Raw genomic sequence first — 19,998 nt, forward strand, 5'->3', positions numbered from 1 at the left:
ATAAATTAATTCCTATACACTAGATTAAAGAAAAAATTGATCTTTTTGTTAAAAATTTTATTAATTTGTACTGTTAAAAATTAACATAGTTGATAGAATAACTAAATAGTGACATGTGATGTGCCATGTGTACATCATGTTGACATATAGGGATTAATTTGTAATGGAAGGATTAATTTACTCTTTGATATAATATACAAGGACTAATTTGCCCATTTCCCAAGTGGGGGTAAAATACACTTAATACATAAACCTCCATGATCCTTTTACCACTTATGAGTTAAATCACCATTTGGAACTTAAATCTAACAATTATTTTTACATTGGGGCCTAAACTTTGTTTTTATCAAAGTTAGGCCTTAAATTTAACAATTATTCTCACATTAAGCCTAATCTAGACAACTGTTCCACATTGAGGCTTGAAACCTTTTTTCTTATCCAAGTTAGCTGTTAAACTTAACATTTGTTCCCATATTAAGGCCTGAACTTGCAATTATTTTCATATTAGGGCTTAAATTTTAAAATTTTCAAGAAAATATAAAAGACTAACTTAGATAAAAAAAATTTGAATTCTAATGTGAGAACAATTGTCAAGTTCAGAGCTTAACTTAAAAAAAAAACTCAAACCCCAATGTGAAATAGTTACCAAGTTTAGACAAAAAAGGATTTAAATATTTAAATATTAAAAAATCGATTCAATCCAATTTTTACCCGATTCAAGTAGGCTAGGCCTTACCGGTTCTCATATCAACCCGTCCAATACCCTTTTTCAAAATGATACCTCGATTTTCAGTCCAACCAACCTTGAACTACCTTACACATAATCTGGGAGATAGTCTACTCTTGGCAGGCCCAACTTAATTGGCAAGGTTTTCTCAGTCAAATGGGATATCCCGACGAGGTTTAACCAAGCAATGTTAAGAGCATAAAACACCTCAGCCAAAGTCATCATCGATATTATCAAGAGATAAAAGCATCGCATATATAAAAATGTGTATATTATTGATCTTTATTGAGTAGGAAGCAGCAAAATACTGCCCACAAAGATTACTATTCTAGTTTGTGGATCTCATCACCATGGTAGCGAACTTTGTAATACAGTCCTCCACCATTCAAAGAATGAGGGTTGAGGCTGCTATTGGGGTTAGTATATCCCCTAAAGTAGAGGGGTACCCCAGTAGCAAAGGAGGCCTCTATTTATATATATATTACACCTATGAATGCATATATGTAAGTGTGTAGGAAGGGGAGACGGAAAATAAACCATCTCTATGCCTGCACCCTCATGTGTATCTTTCCTGAGCTAGAACTTCTAGTCGTCTGCACAAAATTCGCGGTCCATAAAGCATTTTTGTCTTCGCCGCATCGTTCGTGTACTTCCATGATCCTCTCCACTGATCTACAAATCCCACTGCACTTCCAGTCAAACGAAGCAACGCAGATATTACCGGCTTGTGCTTTCCATTCACAATCTGCAAAAACATAAAAAAAAAAAAAAGGTTCAGTTGAGGCCATGCTTATCCCCGAAAAGGAAATCTTCCATACGCCGTCCTTCCATAGAAACGGGGCATATATATACGAGTTACCTGGTGGAGTACCACAGCAGAGTCTCCTATCATCGACATGCTCAACGTCTAAACCGATAAACCAAGATCCCAATGAAACATCTTCATTAGCATATTTATGCAGTACATCCCTGAGATAAAAGTAAACAAGATTTGAACATGTACAAACTCGATGTTCTAGAGCTCGAAGTATCAACTGATCGAACATAACATTGAAAACGAGAGAAAATAGAAGTAGGAACTGACTGATTTATCAAAATGTAAGTGGCCAAATCCTTAGATATAGCATACAATTGTCCTGTAGCATGTCGGAAATATTTGTTTCCAACCTCACCGAATTTCCAGTACTCGGGTTCATGGTATTTCACTCCCCTATTAAATAAAGAACGTATGTATAAGAAAAGCTGAATATTACCAATATCGTAACATAAGCTAATTTAGAAGAAAGCACAGTAATTTCTGCTTACTTTCGAGCAAGACCGGGGCCAGACTTCATGCAACCAATATAAACTCGAGGTTTCTTTCTATGTTCAGCTAAAGTCATACCAAGTGTTGCTGCATCGTATTTAGAGCATATAAACTCGATAAGGAGTAAGACATAAACTCGATAAGGAGTAAGACGAGGCATATTCACAAAGGAATTACGAGAGGCAGCTTGTTTTACCTAGATTTACATGAACATCATCATCGACTTTGACGTAAAATTCTGCATCCCACAAGGAAACTGCTGTGGCAAAATATGTTTTCGTCTTGGCCGACAACTCCAAATAGCCCTCGACGTGTTGCTGTTTAAGGACAAACAGAAGTAAAAGCTTGTTACATATTCTCATATGTACCATTTCACACTTGTAACGACTAATAACAAGTATTTACCAATCTCAAAAAGTCACCATGCATACTTTCCTCAGCTTCGATGGCTTTATCGAGAATGCCACCTGACGTAGAACTGACGAAAAGACCATCCAGAAATTTTAGTTTTTATGAAAAGTTGCCAGAAGAATCGGAAAGTGAAAATTACCTGTGACCTATAACGAATCGTATGATGATGCCTCTCTCTTCCTCCAATTGTTTTAGCTTCTCACCTGGGACATATATTTTAACATTTATCTTACACGAGGAAAACCATAGAAAAAATAGAATTTAAGAGGATAAAAGTACCATGGAGGCCCAAGAATTAGGAATGAGATTGCATTTTGCTCCCTTTAGTAAAAAATGAGCAAATTAGTCCTTGTACATTAGATTAAAGAGCAAACAGGTCCTTTTTGTTAAAAATTTCATCCATTTCTATTGTTAAAAAATGGCATGGCTGATAAAATAACCAAACAGTTACACGTGGCATGCCACCTGTACCTTTTTCTAAGGTACAATGACCAATATTTTTAATAATAAAAATGGATGAGGTTTTTAACAGGAGGACTATTTTACTCATTAATCTAATGTACAAGAACTAATTTGCTCATTTTGTAAGTAGAAAGGGCAAAATGTAATCCAACTTTTAGTACAAAGGCATTCATCTGACTTTTACCAATTTAAGGTCCATTAAAATAAAGACTTCTATGAAACAATTACAGCACCTTGAGGCATCCAAGTTGCACGAACAGAATCTCTCCGCTTACGACTACTAAAAGCCGTATTAATTCCTATAACCATGAGATATTTTCTTCTCGAAGTCAATTCAACATTCTTCAAGTCCTCGGATATTATAGTATCTTTCATAACTGTCTCACGTTCTGCCCTAGCAGCCATTAATTTAATCTCCAAATCTGAAATTGCTTTATCCACTGTCCTATATTACATGTACACCAACATGGTACGCGGTTAAGGCCACATTAGATTACAATAATAGCTTGAAACCAGATTAAAAAGAACACCAGCTTGGCTTACTCAATAGAATGTTGAGACCCTGAAATGCCTCTAGAGCTATTGTCTTCATTCTTTAGAACCTTCTAAGTTTAAGAAAAAAGATCCAATATATTACAAAACAAAAGTTGGCAGTAAAATTTGGGTAAAAGTATCTTAGAGGCCCCTTTACTAGAAGTTAGATTACATTTTCCCCCCTCAACTCAAAAAATAGGCAAATTAGTCTCTGTATGTTAAATTGATTTTTTTTGTTAAAAATTTCATTCATTTGTACCGTTAAAACTGCCATGCTATGCTACATGTACCTCATGCTGATGTATATGGAGCAGCTTTTAACAATAGAAATGGTTGTAATTTTTAATAGAAGGATCAGTTTGCTTTTTTATCTAATGTACGGGGATTAATTTGCCCATTTTTTTAGTAGAAAGGGTAATATGCAATCTGAGTACTAGTACAAAAGCCTCCATAATACCTTTATCGTAAATTTTGCCACTATACTCAAAAGAATGACAACAAGAAGGATCATCAAAGCTCAATCAAATAGAAGAAGAGATGGAACAAATAGTACTCACAATTTTCATATCACAGTCCACATGTTGCTCATCCCCAGTTCTAGATGTCTTCTTTACAATGCTTTTGGCATCAGGCACCATCCACATCCTGATTTTAGTATACCTCATAATTAAAATTATTTGCATATAAAGTAAGCCATGGAAGACACTAAACATTTACAAAAGAAGCACAGGACAAAAAAAAAGGTTAAATTCTGCTATTAGTCCCTGTACTTTGCAAAGTTGTGGATTTAGTTCTTGCACTTTTAATTTGATCAATTTTAGTCCCTCTAAACAAAGTAGTTAAATCTGTTTGGTAAAATTCAATTCTAGCACTGTACTATACAGTTATAGACCTAGTCCATGTTCTCCAATTGGATCAATCTAGGTCTTTATACTTTTCGAATCTCAAAATTTCAGTCTTTGACACAAATGATAATAATATTTTTGCCACATCAAAATTTGAAAATAATATAACTTAATGAATTTAACCGATATCTTAATAAATACAAGACTAAAAATGACCAAATTGAAGTACAGGGACTAAATCCATAACTTTCCTAAAGTACAAGGACTAATAACAAAGTTTTAACCCAACAATACCATATGGTGTAAAATACTAATATTTTAGAAGAATTAGGACTTTCCCAAAGCACCATTCAAAGCTCTGCTTGCAATTTAAAAGAAAAGCTTCAGCTAAAATATTGAAGTACAAGGACTAAAGACTGAAGGAACTGAAATTTGAAATACCCCATGTTGAGATCTACCATTATTCTAATACTCACTCATACTAAATTAACAAAAAAAAAGAGGAAATTAAAAACTGTTAATTGAGGATTAAGGCCAAAAAATTACCTGTTGGTGAAGAACATTCCTGCAAAGAAGCTAGCAAAACAAAGCAAAATAGCTAATTTCTTTGGTAAAACATGCTTTGAAGCATACTCTCCTCTATTCTTCACATACATCTTTGGTCAAACCAAGTCTCAAAAATGTGAAATTTATAGAAAAAGATGAGAAATTTGGAAGTAAAAAAGAAAACCCAGAAATAGATTTAGAAATGACAAGACATTAATAGTTTAAAGGTTTGGTTTTTTTTTTTAATTACAACTTCTGTTGTTGTTTCTCTCTATCTCTCCTACCTCAAAGAGACAAAGGGGAAGAGAAAACAACTGGTGAAAATAGACATAATAGCTGCCCTCTTAATACTTTTTAAATTACAACAAAACCGTCCACTACAAACAAAACGTACTTCATTTATAAATGTATTTTTTTAATGTTTAGTAACCTCACTCACTTCAATGGAGTAAAACTTCATTTTTTTTTTCGAATTTTAAGTTAATTATTTAATTTTTTTCCAGTGAGCTCGAATAGGTAAATTAAGTTTTGAGTTCAAGTCAAATTAAATTTAACAATTTAAATAATTTAAATAACTCATAATAGATTAGTGTAAATACATTTATGGTCCTTGTCAATTTTGAAATTTAGTAATTTGATCTCTTTCTCTCAACAAATATTAAAAAAATCAAAATAAATTTAAAATATCTATAAAAATTTAAAAAATCTAGAAAATTCTAATAAATATTTAAAGAAAATTTAAAATAATAATTTTAGAACCTAAATAAATAAATAAATTATTCAAGTTTAGCATACTAAAGTATTTTATTTTTATTTTGTTATTTTGCTTCGAAAGAGTTTTATATGATTTCTAACTTTTATGCTCTAACATGTTAATTATATTATAACAAGATTTTAATTTGACATCTTTAAAATTTTAATTTCTCTCAATTCGATTTCGATTTGATTTGACTCGAATTTCATTTCACTCAACTTAATTTGAAAAAAAAAAATCAAATTAACTTAATATAATAAAATGAGACTTGTCAACTCAAAATTTTTTCATTCAATTCGACTCGATTTGATCGAACGCTCATCCCTACACATAATTATGTTTTTTTTTAAATATCGATGAGATTATTGTATTAAGAGTCTAATTGTATTTTATTTCTTTTATTTAAAAATGTAAATAAATTAGTTCTTATGTGTTAGATTAAAGAGCAAAGTGACCATTCCATTAAAAATTATATCTATTTAGACTATTAAAAAATAGTTCTTATATGTCAATATGAGGTACATGTGACACTCCACGTGTAACTATCTGGTTATTTTGCCAGCTCCACCAGTTTTTAATAGTAGATTTAGATTAAATTTAGTTAAAATATGACATAAGTCTTTGTACTCTTTGAAATTTTGAAATTTAGTCCATGTACTTTTATTTTATTTGTAGAAATATGACATAAATTAGTTCAACTGTTAAACAATATCACAACTATTTTGTTGAGTTCAGGTTAATTATAACGTCATCTTTTTAGTTACATCACTATCAAGTGAGTCTCTTTTTTTTAAAAAATTATTTTGTTATTTATAGAAACCATATTTCAAATTTATAAAGAGTACATAAGCTCATGATATTTTAATCGTGTAAAATTTAATAAAAATGACTAGTTTATTTTTTAATATAATGGACTTATTATTTAATAAGGAAAAAACAAAATTCAATCTCATCTTCATAATACTTTTACACGTTTATTTTCCTTTTGTGACATTCATATCTATTTTGACAAAGGAAACCAAAATATTTTGGTTTTTGGCCCAAGACCTGAATGTGGACTTAGTTCCCTATTGGGTATATAGTTGACTTAAGTAACTAAGGAATTATTGGTTTTAACTTTGCAGAAAATATATTGCATCTTTTCCATTAATATTTTTTTGGCTAAATTAATTAAATATGTGAAAAAAAAGTTAATTAATAAAATAAGTTGATTTTTATTTTTGAAATTTAAGAAAATATGTTGTTTTTAGAAGAAAAGTGTAAAAATGTATCAAATTGGGCGCTACACACTTGATAGGAAAATATGTCCAGCTAGACTTGCTTTCCCTTTAAGTTGTATTTTTCTAATTTTTTTTAATTTTAACTAGCATTTAATTATTTGATTAAAAAATTGATTATAATTTAAAAAATTTAAAAAATGTGACTTAAAAAAAAAACACGTCCAGTTAAACATGTTTTCCTATCAACTGTACATAAAACACGCCATTCTCTCTTCAAAAATAATTTATTTTTTTAATTTAAAAAAAATTAACCTATTTTATCAATTAACTTTTTTTTATTTTTTTTTACATATTGAACTAATTTAATCATTTTCTTCAGATTAATAATATAAACGTACAAGCTAGTAATTATCTTCAACTTTTTTCATCAACGGATTAATCTGAAAGTAAAAAAAAGGTGGGAGTAGTTATGGTGGTAGCGGCAGACAGCCATGAAATATGGGCACTTTTCCAAGTGATCCAACATTCAATGGTGAAAATAACATCAAACCCTTAAATTAAAATTTTCATCTCACCTATTTTACTCAAATAAATAAATAAATAAATTTTTATACATTAAATTAAAGAATAAACTAATAATTTTTGTTAAAATTTTTTATTTATTTTTATTATTAAAAACTGCAATAACTAACGAAATAGTCAAACAATTGAAAGTAGCGTTCCATATATACCTCACGCTGACATGCATAGATTAATTTTTAACAGTAAAAATAAATAAAATTTTTAATAAAATAACTAATTTACTCTACGATCTAAGCGTATATAGATTAATTGACTTAAATACAATACTATTTTTAATAAGTAGAAAGATCTTTCGACACAAACTTATGGTGATAGTAAATTTTAGGCTAAATTATATTGATAGTCATCCAATTATTAATAAATTTTTTTGCTATTCAATTATGAAAAAATTATAAAATAATTATTTAACTTAATAACTTTTAAAATTGACATAATAACGATTTTAACCCTCACTATTGATATATCATATCAATTTAATATTGTCCAACTTGAAATAATTGGAACCAATTTAGATTCAACCCATTTGCCACTATTAACTAGTTTACATGCATCAAACACCTAATGTGGAGTGGCTAATATAGAAAAACATGTTAAATTTTTAATAAAATAACTAATTAGTTGGATACTTTACTGCTGACTTCATTGTCTTGTGTGTTTTCACCAGCAAAATGAATAAGTTAAATATGGAAGTACAAAATTTAAATATAAAAAGACAAAAAGAGAGGAAAAGCAACAGTGGTGAAAGTAATAGAACAATTACCATGTACTAATTTGATAAATCATAGGAAACATCTAAATTTTTGCCTATTGATGAGCTTTGGAAACCTTCCTAGTTAAATTATGCTATTAGTCCCTATTAGTCCCTATACTTTATGAATATAAAATGTTATAAATATTTTTTATATTTTAATTTGATTATTTTTAATTTTTATATTTTTTAAATATCCAGTCTCATCAAACAATAATTGTTAAATAAATTAAATTAAGCTCAGTTATTTACAAAATATGGAGTACTTTATGAATGTTATAAATAATTTTTATATTTTAATTTGATCATTTTTAATTTTTATATTTTTTAAATATCCAATCTCATCAAACAATAATTGTTAAATTAATTAAGTTAAGCTCAGTTATTTACAAAATATGTTACTCCAAATATATTATTATATATTAATGTTGACTTGTCATCTTATTATTTTCACAAATTTAGTTAATGGATTAATAATTGTCATTTATGTTAAGATTAAAATTTCAAAATTAAAAAAAGTATAGAGATTTATTACTATTTAATTAGAGAATATAAAGCAAGAATATAACTGTACGCATAGTATTAGACCGTTAATTGAATTTAACAAAACATATTTAAATATTACTGTTTGGGTTGAACGTAAAATTGACCGATTCAAAAAATATAAAAACTAAATCCACAACTTCACCTATATTAAGCAACATCTAACACCAACCCTCTCGCTCTTAGCTTAAATAAATAAATAAATAAAAAGAGAGTAATTTTATTGTTCTTCCAAGTTCACTACATGGCCTACAACGTGATAGTAATATGGGTAAAAAAGCTGATAAAAAGCAAAAGAAGGGTTACATTATGGGACCCAAAAGAACAATGAAGATGATGATGATGATGATGATGGTGATTATAGCATATTATATGAAATGTTTGTATAATGCAAATGAAACTATTGATGATTTCACTATGTGTGTGTAAATGACATTAATTTTACTCAAGGAAGCCTGTTTTTGTCAACACTGCATTCCTCACTTTGCTGAGATCTCTACCTTTAAGTTTCCTTCCCACACCTTCACATACTGAAGAAGAAGAAATTTGAGACCTTGTTAGCTTCTTAGCTAACCATTCATGTGGTGGCACCATCTCATCATCATCATCACCATCATAAACCATACCATCATCCATACCGTTATTATCATCATCTTTGTTTGCATGGTGCTTGCCATATATCTTAGACCAATCAGGGATACTCACTGGTGCTGATGATTGTTGTTGACTCACTACCTTGGTTGAGTTGCTAACTCGTTTGACCATCCTTTGTGTAGGGCTTGAATCTTCATTTTCCTTCTCACATGACCACAATACTTGTTTTTCATCAAAATCTGCCATGGCTTTGGCAAGAAAAAAGGATTCAATCTTTGAGTGTAAAAGTCAAAACTTTATAGAAAAAAGAGGGAGACTTGAGCAAAAAAATAATGGTTCCTTTCCATATAAATACAAGTTTTCAAAAAAAAAAAGTCCATTTTCTTACTATTTTCTTTTATATATTTTTGTAGTTCATGTGTAGGAAAATTTGAGTTTATTTTCTTGGGAATAAAAAAGGAAAAAAAGATGTAAGAGAATAATATCAGGAATCTACCTTGCCTTTGTTCCAATACCTTCCAAAAAAAACCAGAGCCTTTTTTTTTTCCAAAGATAACACAAAATGGTTTAACCTCAAAAACCAACCAGAAGAAAGGGAAGAGAAGTGTGAAAAAAAATTGGTATTAGTCCCTGTGTTTTGCGAAAATTATAGATTTAGTTTTCTACTTTCCGAATTTTGAGATTTTAGTCATGATCCAAATAGTAACAGTTAATTCCGCTTGGTTAAAATTAATTACTAGTCCTGTATTATATTTACAACTACAATTATAGATTTATTTAATATTCAATTTCAATATTGATATAAAAGATAGTCGTTAATTCATTAATTAAGTTTTTAATAAGGAATAGGTGAAAATAATAAATTGATATGACGTTACACATATGATAATATGTTTATAATATCAGATTTTAGAAATAATAAAACTTGACTGTTTAAATTTAACTGAAATTTTAAAATTTAAAGAGTATGGATTAATAATAAAATTTAACAAAAAATCCTTTTTCACCTGTATCTGAATACTTCCAAAGTAAATCACAGATTTCAAGACCCTCAAAATAGTAGCCTGCAATAACAGAGGAGGAAAAAGACAACAACAGCAACAGATGTAAAAATGAAATAATTTCTTTTTTGCCCCAATTTTTATGCCTTTAATGGAGTTATATTTATGATCTAAATGACTATATATCTATCTACCAAATAATATTATGATGAAGTAAACCAGTAAACTACTTAGTTGACACTAGTCCATAAATTTACCTCTAAATGGTGTCTGTAAAGGTAAGTTGGCACTTACAGTAAAGAGAGTACGGTAGGGTGTTGAGGCATTATCTCTTATCATCAGAGTATATTCAATCGGATTTAACTAGTTAGATCGAGAATCGGTGGAATATTAATTTAGAGGATAGTTTTGAATTGATTAGATTTAAAATTAGTATGGGTCAATTAAATAGATTAAAAAATCAATTAAATCATCAGTTGAATCAGATTTCTTTTAAAATTTTAATTTAAATTAACCAATTGAATTAACGAATTGATGACTTGTCTAATTCGACATTAGTTCAATTTAAAAGACATTGTGTGTGAAAGATTTTCATCATACAGGGTCTCAATATTTTCATTGCTTTATACATCCAAAGGGGAGCATTGAAGATTTTCTATAAAGAGTATCATAGTAAAAGTACTATAAAAGTTTTTATACAAATAGTTAGATCATGTTGTCCTTTTTATTAAAAAAAGAATGAATTAGTTTATATACTTTAACCAATTGGATCGACGAACTGATGAATTTAAAAGACATTATATTAAAGATTAATTTCTGTTAAAATTTTTATCAATTTTTACCGTTAAAAATTGGCTTAACTAATAGAATAGTCAAGCAACTATGTGCTACATGTATCTCATTTTGGTATATAGGGACCAATTTTTAACAAAAAGATTAATTTACTTATGATCTAATTTATAAATATTAATTTACTTATTTTTTTAGTAGAAGAATAAAATACAATCCAATCTATACTTTTACCAAAATCAAGGGCAAATGTAAAGGGACAAGTATTAAAAATTATTATAATTATAATTTTATTTATGATAAAATTACTCTTTTATTTTTTTAATATAAAAATATTACATTTAATTTTTTTAAAAACTATAAAAATATAAATTAATATGTAATAAAATTATATTTTAATCTTTAAAAAATTTATAATTTAATTTCCACCTAAAATATTTTCAAACCCAGCTCACTAATGACTATATTTAATGCAATCAGTGAGAAAAGACTGGCCTGTGATATGGTAGAACCGTAGAAGGTGGAAAGGAAGGGTTGGACTGACCAAATTCACTGATTTTCTGTAACCTTATCCTCAAATTCACAGTAGCAAAACTCAGTTCATTCGGCGTTAGCAGAAAGGGCTCAGTGCAGTGCATGAATGGAAATAAACTTTTTTGCCTTTCTAGGAGAAGGTGGTTTTTAAGGAGTAAAACAGCATTTGGTTGCATTGATATATGTGGCAATGGATGATTGATTTATCATCGATAAAATAATTGACAACTTAAATTACTTTGTATACAATAAATTAAAAAGTAAATGAGTTCTTTCTATTAAAAATTGTGATTGATGAAATTATCAGAGAATTACATATTGTATCATAATGTATTTCATGTTAGTGTAATCTAACCGGTTTTTAATAATAAAAATTGATAAAAATTTAATAAGAAAATTAATTTATCTTTTTTTTTGGTGAATTACAAGAGAAGGGGTAAAATCCTAATAGTAACACAACTCGCATAATTTGAACCCAAACTACACCTAAGGTGATGAATATATTAGCCATCAAACAAATACACAGGGTTTAAACTAATTTAAAATACTAATTTACTTAATTTTTAGATAAATTAAATAAAATTTAATCTAACTCCTAATATAATAATCTTAGCGATAGTTGATGATACTGTAACTGAATTTTTTAATCTATTATTAATATAATCACTACTTCGCTCTTAACTAATACAACCATTTTTTTTTAACAATTTTATCATTTCATAAACACCAATAATGAACAGTTGAAAAGAAGGGATTGGTCTCAAAATGATACAACTTAGTTTTTATTTTAAAGGTTTAGGGATTTGATTGAAAATTTAAAATTTAAAAAGTACTAGATTAAAAATGTTGAAGTAAAGTATAAGGACTAAATCCATAATTTTTGCAAAGTATAATGGAGCTAAGATTGTTTTAAGAGATAAAACTATGGTAGGAAAAAGCAGGTTCTGAAAGGGATGAACCCTTAAAAGGTATCATACAGTGCTGTACAAGCTCTAGTATTTCTTAGTCGCATGGTAAAGCTCGATATACTCGAGTGCAGGCCGGTTCCAAGACCAGTCTTGCTCCATCACCATCTTGCACAATGAGTTGAACCAATCCCGAGCACCGTACCAAGCCGTGATCGCCCTAGAATATCGATAAAAATGAAGTCAACTAAGTGATAGAGACCGAACAAACTGGTTTTACTAACTTCAATGCTGAGAAATGGACTCACCTATTGAGGGCATAATCAACTCCACTACCATCGGCTCCATCGAAATTAAATCCGTTGGGTTCAAGACCTTGTGCTTCTGCTCTAGCTTTATCGTTATCAACATCAAATACAGTGTCATATAGTCCTTGCGGAAGAAGTAACCGAAACACGGTATTAGTACACTTTCTGAAAGATTCTAATAACAGGAGGTCAATAAAATCATATAAAACAGTATGCCAATCTAAGAAAAATAACAAATTCAATGAAAATCATATGCAAATTGAGGAAAAAAAACAAAAAGAGAAACCGAAAAGTTGTCCATAATGCCTGTATACCTCCAGGCATCGCGTGTTTAACACAACTTGATAATTAAAGACAGAAGGACATTGTTCAAAGATGAGTATGCACCTCCAGTTTTACGAACAACTGGTATGGAACCGTATCGCATTGCTGTAAGTTGTGTCAATCCACAAGGCTCGAAAATTGATGGGACTAGAATGAAATCAGAACCAGCATATATCTGTAAAAAAAAAAATTTAAAAAAAAATGAAAAGGCAAAATACAAGTATGCTTATTGAGGGAATGAAAATACATAAACATAAAATCTGAGAATGCGCACCAAGTGAGAAAGAGGCTCATCATAATTCAAACAAAGACGAGCACGATCTGCATGAGATGAATGTAGTTGATTGGCTAAATTCACAAAATCATTTTGGATATGAGGATCCGGAGCCGAGCCAAGCAATACAACCTGCCACAAAATAAAAAATTTCCATCACTTGCTTATAAAGATGCATTAAGTAGAAAAACACAATCAAGGAGATGCTGACAATTTGTTTATGAAATCATTCGAAACATACTAATTTCACTGATAAGTCTGGACTAATATTGAACTCGTAGTGTGTGATTCTATATGAGCTTCATATAGGGGATCATGAAAGGGGTGAAGGAGAACCTGTCCATTGAGTTCCAAGGCACGTGAAATTGCATGCTTGATGAGATGGATTCCTTTCTGATGAGTTAAACGAGAAATAATTCCGACCAAAGGAAGATCAGATTTTCTCAAACCAAGCCTTTGTTGTAAGGCTTTCTTAGCAGCTTGTTTGCCTTCGATGACATTTTCCGAATTGTAAGATACCTAAAATGAAAAAGCATAAAAAATCAAGAACAAAAATGGAAAAAACGAAATTTCCTGCATAAAAAAGAAGAAAGTCTCCTTATCTACTTACAGGAATGAACTTATCGTTAAAAGGATCCCAAATATCTAAATCAATTCCGTTTAATATTCCATGGAACTTGTGAAGATGAGGAGCTATTGCAGGATTTCCAGCAACTTCCTTCGAATACGTGTGTGATACCTGCATAATATGAATAAGAACTAACTCAGACACCACAAAATAACAAAAATATAATAAAAATCAAGTGTAATTGATCATAACTACAGCAAAATGTTAGGTACGTACAGTTGTTGCTTTGTCTGCATGTACCATAGCTTTCGCAATGAAGTGTGCTCCAAATTCAAGGTTGTGTATGGTGAAGACAACCCGAGATTTGCTAAGACCATCATAATGCATATAATGGTCCTTTAATAACCATGCAACCGGGGCACTAGACCAATCGTGGCAATGGATGATATCCTGCCAGGGGTTAAAATTAATTGTAAGGCCTGTTACAGGCTTGATATACCGCTGTTGTGAATGTTTAGAGCAAGATCTATAGGTTGAATCATAAACTCACAGGGTGAAATCCGCTTTGATGTAGAAATTCGAGAGCAGCATGGCAAAAGAAACCAAACCTCTGTGCATCATTTCCACGACCATAAACACACCCTGTCGAGAAGAATCTACAAGCAACGGTACACGAAAGGAAGTTTTATGATTATATAATATGTTTAACGATGTTAAACATTTTCTTTCTACAAAGTGCATCGAGACTCGGGAGTATAAAAACTACCCACCCATTTTGTGGATCGAGAAAGTAAACTGAAAGGCCCTCCACTTTACCGAACCAAACTTCAATTTCAGTGCCACCCCAAGAATAACATCTTTGGTAATGAAAGTCTGTCACCTACATTATAAAACAGAAATATCCCCAGTGAAAGCAATGAAACTGAAAAATAAGACTAAAGGGATAGCAATGAAGCTTACATGTTCAAATTTCAAGCAGTCATATTTCGGAAAAACGATATTCACATTGTGGTTCAGATCTTGAACAGCACGGGAGAGACTAGTAACGATATCTCCAAGGCCTCCAACCTGCAAAGTTATAAAATGGAAGCAACTGAGAAAACTATGCAAATCGAAAAATCTTTGTGAGGCGAAGCCTTCACTCCACCGAACTATCTCATTTACGAAATACTTTCCATTACAAAAAGAATTTGAGCAGACTCATAATAAGCAACTATAAACTCGAAAATTCTTGATATAGGTAAGTGCAGTGGAAACTATTAAAAATGAAACTCCCTTAATATCCAAAAGGTACCTTTGCAATAGGGGCCATCTCAACAGCAATATGCACAACGTGCATTGGTGGCTCTTTCACGATTCCTCCAACAACAGGTATATGGTAATCCCTACCACCATTGTTGTCAAAAATTCCACCATCTTCCCTCTCAGAGAATACGAAGTCCATCATATATGCATCCAATGGAACCTTGACTGTAAAGACACGTAAAGTAAGTCGGTCTTTGCATCCAAAGAGGTACATATAACTTAAAATCACAAGAAGGTTGACTCAATTTACCAGTAGCTTTTACATGAAAGCCATTATCTACAGGCAAGATTCTTTGAGGTGGCAATGGACCTATACTGTGAGTCCAACGATTAAATGAACATCTAAACCATACTTCGGGTTTTCCATTGAGGACAGTGTTAGCAGGATTATAAAAAATCTTCACCATGCTTCCTGCGTGAATATCAAGTGGCTCGGTATAAACTACATTCTTCTGAGAAAGCAGAAACCTCTTCAAAGTTCTTTCCTTCATTTCACCCTTCATTTGTGTTGTTTTTTTAGCCTATGACAAGCAAAGAATAAGAAAAATAAATCAGTAAACAACCAAGCAACCACAATTTTATCATAGCTATAATATCAGAAAACTACAACCCGATCTTTCATTACAATGTTCTTAAATGTGACTACCCCAACCTTTCTGCAAAATGCCCAAGTGTGCACATCATGAAAATTACATCTTTAACAGAAACAGACCTTTGCATGAATGGCCTCCTCTCTTAGTTTCCTCTCCTTTTGAAGCTTCTCAAATATTCGGTGTTCCTCCTCAACCCAGAACTGCTCTTCAGGAATGCTTTTCAGGACAATAGCATGGAAGTCATGATGATTATTGTTATCATAGATAGTGGCAGCATTAGGTGGTCCATTGGCAAAGACCCAATCCAACACAAGGGCTCCATCAGGTATAACAACTGTAGAAAAAATTCATCCCAATTGTATGATACCATACCACAGAAATGTCCCTCTAATTACAAAGTAATAACTCAATATCATCTTTCTCTATCCAACTTGGGAACACCAAGATAGAAGTCGTAAGCATTATGTGACTCGTAACTGAATACAAACATAAGTTCATATGTAATCAAACAAGCATGTTTATTTCCATAACAAATATTTCATTCACCACAATATATTGCATATAAAACAACATTTCAATTGGAAAGTAACATAAGTTCCTATGTAATGAAGCAAACATGTCTATTGCCATAACAATCACTTCATTCACCAAGCTTATGCATACAATATCTTGTATAAAAAGTAACATTTCGTAACAATTTAAAAAATATCTATAAAATTTAGTCCATATCACCTTTACACAAGAAATTCAACCGGAAAATGTATGATCAAACATACCTTCTGCATACCACCAATCACCACCCTCTTTCTCTGATTTGACAAGCTTTTCAGCAATTGTTAATCCATTGTTCCAATTATTATGACCACCATGAATCCAAAGCTCATTGGCATGAGTAAGATGGCTTGAACTTTTATTATAATACAACCTAACCTTTTCTGCTCCTTTGAATTCCTTAGGCTCGATGAACCAAATATTATCAAGTGATTGTGCAGCCTTTTTCATCAATTGTTGCAATATTACTCGCCTCCTTTCAATCTCAATTCTTGCTTGTGCTCTTTCTGCTTCACTTGCTGCCTTCTCTACTCCTATTCTTCTTTGCTCTTCTTCTTGTCTTTCCTTTTCAGCTTGCTCTTTCGCAATTTTCTCTAATTCCATTCGCTTCTCCTCAACCAAGATATCTTCAAATGCAAACACATCTATTCCACCCTCCACAGTTATGCAGAAATCATTTTTATCATTATTTTCATAAACATTCTGCCCATTAAAGAACACAAAATCCATTTTGTAAGCTTCCTTCGGTACACGAATCAAACAAGACCACCAATCCCCTTTGAGATGTGTCTTATTCAACCTTACAGTAAATGATCTCCATCGCCAGTCATTGAAAGATCCCATAATTAGAACATCTGGTTCATTTTTCAAGTTGGACAAACCCCTATTAAAGAACACTTCTATCTCTCCATCGGGCTTTATAATTTGAGGATAAACAAAAAACTTGTCTCCTCTTAAGAAATTTTCATCTGCAAGCCCCTCAATTTCCTGCTTACGCAAATTAGATTCCATCTCCAACTTCAGCTGTAGAGACTTATCTTGAACTGTTTTTTCATCAATCTCAACACTTTCAACCTCGACAGTAACAACTTCATCAGTTTTTGTATCATCTATATGCTTTCCTTTAGAGACAACATCTCTTAATGTACTCGCAGTGCCATTTTCCGAGCCTATTTCTTTCTTCTCCAACCCAATACTCGCAGTGCCATTTTCCGAACTTATTTCTTTCTTCTCCAACCCAACAACATCTCCAATAATAATTCCATTCCCATTTCCATTTACAACATTTTGGTTGCTTAAGCGAATATCTAACTCTTTTCCAATTGATGATAAATCCTCTTTTTCTTCTTTATTTTCAACTTCATCTACTTTCAATTCAATTTCCCTATTATTTGGCTCTACAAACTCACTCAACTTGGGAATGCTAGAATCCTCTTTCTGTTCATTATTCTTTTGTTGTTTTCTCTTCTGAGTACTTATTCGTGTTTTCGAAGTGAAACCCTTTGGAGTTGAACCTTTAGAAAACCTTCTGTGTCTCCTCTTGGAAAAATCTACAAACAGCCCATTTTTGCAATCAAAGATTAGTTATCAAAAGCATTAAAATTGAAATCAAAGCATATTCAATTAGCAATAACTAACCAGCAGCACTAGCAGTAACTCTATGTGAAAGACAAATGACAGAGCACTTGCTACGCCATGGGGTAAACTGAAATCATTTATCAAAATTAGAGCAAGCAAATCAATTATACTTGAAATTATATATAGAGTGAAGCTACAAAGTACAGACAGGAAGAACACTGCCAGAGCTATGGAAAGAATGAGATTTCTACTGCAAAATAGTGCAATTAAAATTATTATCACTTATGATTTCAATTAAGAAAAGGAAACCCAAGAATTTTTCTACTAAAAAATCAAACAAACAAGAACAATGAACATCAATTTATTAACAAAGAAAAAAACCAAAAAAAATAAAAATTACCTGTGTAGTTTTAACAGAAGGAAAGGAATCCAAAAATGGTTTGATTTTGAAGCAACCATAACTGGAAAATCTCTGTAATTGTAAACTCGCCTCCATGAGAGAACAGTGTGCAAATTTTCTTTATTCAACTGATACACAACAATTTTCACTCCTGCATCATCATACACAAAAAAAAAAAGAAAAAAAAAAGAGTGATATAATCTCAAAGCTCAATCATTAAAAATGACTACAATTTTAAACCTATCAAAAACTTTCATTTGTCTAATAATTATTGGTCTATGATACATGAATTGAAATGGGTATTTTTAGAATCGAAATGGGTATATATCACTGTAAAGTTTGGCCTGTTTGGCTGTTTTCAGAATCAATATCTATGAAGAAAAAAATTAAGACTTTAGCGGCTGCTAGTAGGTGTTAAGTGTGAGATGAATTAAGAAGAACCGTAGAATCGAATCAACTCGTCAATTTATAAACTGTCAAATTTGCAACATGTCACTGTATGTATATCTTTTTTGATGAAATGATTGCAACTTGTAAGACCCACCATCATTGTCACTTTCTATTCTCTTTATCTTTATCACTATCACTATGTACAACATCAATTACTAGGAATATTTTTCTAAAAAGTATGTGGCTTTTTTTTTAGTAAATTTAGAGTAGTCCTTATACTTTTACTTCTTAAGGATTTAATCCTGTATTCTGGAATTTTAAATTTTAGTTCCAATTATTATATCAATTTAATATTTTCAAATTAAAAAAAGAAAACTTCACATAATAGGCATGTAATAAAAAAAATACTTTAAACAACCTAAATAAATTCCGTAACAATTAGACTTATACTTTTTTAATTTTAAAAGTAGAGGGACTAAATTCTTTAAAATACTCCATTTAGTCTCTCTATTTAAGCAAGTGGCTCAATCCATGATCAAGTCTATCGAGAACTTGGCAACTAAGTCGACTTTGATACTTATATTTTTTTTTGTTCATTTTGGTTATTGAATTTGACAACTAGATCTATTTTGGTTTCTGAACTTGAATTCTATCACGATTTGATTATGTAACCAGTGTTACTGGAACGCGATCAGATTAAACAGACCAAGAACTGTTTGATATAACAATTCGAATAAAGAGATAAATCAATTGACTCAAAAATTACTTGAAATTGATAAAATTCGAAAACTGCTATTAAAAAACCCTAAAAAACTTAAAATAGAATCAACACCATAAAATCTTACAGCCAATAATCTTCCCACATACAAAATAATTGGTCAAATTTGATTCACTGTATATGACCAACATCTTTTAACACTACAGAGAAATATTCTTAAATTATAACAAGAATATGGGGAAGGATGGGAAGTAAAGTGGGATATCAAATGTAGAGATTATTGAGCAAAAAATATTGAAACTCAATCTAATAGTTTGCCATCCAATTGGTTTAGGCATAATCTTGACCAGAACTGACTTAAACTGATGCAGATGCCATCTAGGCTTAACCAGGAACTTCTAAAAGGAATCTACATTACATACAGCACCCTGGATGGAGAACTATCAGTCATTTTTTAATCCATTCACCAAACCAATAACAAGCCACA

General features: G+C 30.9%; 3 protein-coding genes across 6 annotated transcripts; all 3 read right to left on the reverse strand.

Annotated features, from left to right (window-relative positions):
• Positions 1–983: 983 nt before the first annotated feature.
• Positions 984–5,203, reverse strand: LOC107924926 (probable beta-1,3-galactosyltransferase 2). 4 transcript variants are annotated; one of them, XM_016855504.2, is made up of 11 exons: positions 4,832–5,203; positions 3,998–4,085; positions 3,450–3,511; positions 3,140–3,351; positions 2,584–2,647; positions 2,439–2,511; positions 2,230–2,350; positions 2,033–2,120; positions 1,812–1,937; positions 1,587–1,696; positions 984–1,472 (listed from the first exon to the last, which is right to left on the reverse strand). In XM_016855504.2, exons 1-11 carry the CDS (start codon positions 4,939–4,941, stop codon positions 1,270–1,272), a joined length of 1,257 nt encoding a protein of 418 aa, XP_016710993.1. In that variant the 5' UTR covers positions 4,942–5,203; the 3' UTR covers positions 984–1,269. The 4 variants fall into 4 exon arrangements, with proteins under 4 accessions (XP_016710993.1, XP_016710994.1, XP_040935398.1 ...); XM_016855505.2 differs by having other exon boundaries at positions 3,450–3,508; positions 4,832–5,150; XM_041079464.1 differs by having other exon boundaries at positions 3,140–3,346; positions 3,450–3,508; positions 4,832–4,960.
• Positions 5,204–8,874: 3,671 nt separating this feature from the next.
• LOC107925109 (uncharacterized) lies at positions 8,875–9,877 on the reverse strand. The gene is made up of 2 exons (XM_016855678.2): positions 9,769–9,877; positions 8,875–9,520 (listed from the first exon to the last, which is right to left on the reverse strand). Exon 2 carries the CDS (start codon positions 9,516–9,518, stop codon positions 9,120–9,122), a length of 399 nt encoding a protein of 132 aa, XP_016711167.1. The 5' UTR covers positions 9,519–9,520; positions 9,769–9,877; the 3' UTR covers positions 8,875–9,119.
• A 2,565-nt stretch (positions 9,878–12,442) lies between these two features.
• Positions 12,443–18,937, reverse strand: LOC107925177 (starch synthase 3, chloroplastic/amyloplastic). The gene is made up of 16 exons (XM_016855777.2): positions 18,404–18,937; positions 18,064–18,130; positions 16,650–17,975; positions 15,993–16,207; positions 15,531–15,801; positions 15,270–15,445; positions 14,936–15,043; positions 14,746–14,855; positions 14,526–14,631; positions 14,252–14,425; positions 14,018–14,146; positions 13,744–13,926; positions 13,408–13,539; positions 13,197–13,308; positions 12,810–12,933; positions 12,443–12,721 (listed from the first exon to the last, which is right to left on the reverse strand). The coding sequence occupies exons 1-16, from the start codon at positions 18,497–18,499 to the stop codon at positions 12,589–12,591; spliced, it is 3,462 nt and encodes a 1,153-aa protein (XP_016711266.2). The 5' UTR covers positions 18,500–18,937; the 3' UTR covers positions 12,443–12,588.
• Positions 18,938–19,998: the final 1,061 nt, after the last annotated feature.

Source organism: Gossypium hirsutum, chromosome A10, assembly GCF_007990345.1.
Source record: "Gossypium hirsutum isolate 1008001.06 chromosome A10, Gossypium_hirsutum_v2.1, whole genome shotgun sequence".
NCBI classification, from domain to species: domain Eukaryota; kingdom Viridiplantae; phylum Streptophyta; class Magnoliopsida; order Malvales; family Malvaceae; genus Gossypium; species Gossypium hirsutum.

Bases quoted from the DNA above. Each gene is read 5' to 3' on its own strand.
- LOC107925109 (XM_016855678.2), bottom strand. From the start codon at position 9,518: ATGGCAGATTTTGATGAAAAACAAGTATTGTGGTCATGTGAGAAGGAA.
- LOC107924926 (XM_016855504.2), bottom strand. From the start codon at position 4,941: ATGTATGTGAAGAATAGAGGAGAGTATGCTTCAAAGCATGTTTTACCA. The intron at 3,352-3,449 runs GTAAGCCAAGCT...CATGTAATATAG, and splicing joins GGGTCTCAACATTCTATTGA to GACAGTGGATAAAGCAATTT. The intron at 2,351-2,438 runs GTAAATACTTGT...GTCCTTAAACAG, and splicing joins ATGGTGACTTTTTGAGATTG to CAACACGTCGAGGGCTATTT.
- LOC107925177 (XM_016855777.2), bottom strand. From the start codon at position 18,499: ATGGAGGCGAGTTTACAATTACAGAGATTTTCCAGTTATGGTTGCTTC. The intron at 14,147-14,251 runs GTACGTACCTAA...CATATTATGCAG, and splicing joins ATGCAGACAAAGCAACAACT to GTATCACACACGTATTCGAA. The intron at 13,540-13,743 runs GTTCTCCTTCAC...ATTTTGTGGCAG, and splicing joins CCTTGGAACTCAATGGACAG to GTTGTATTGCTTGGCTCGGC.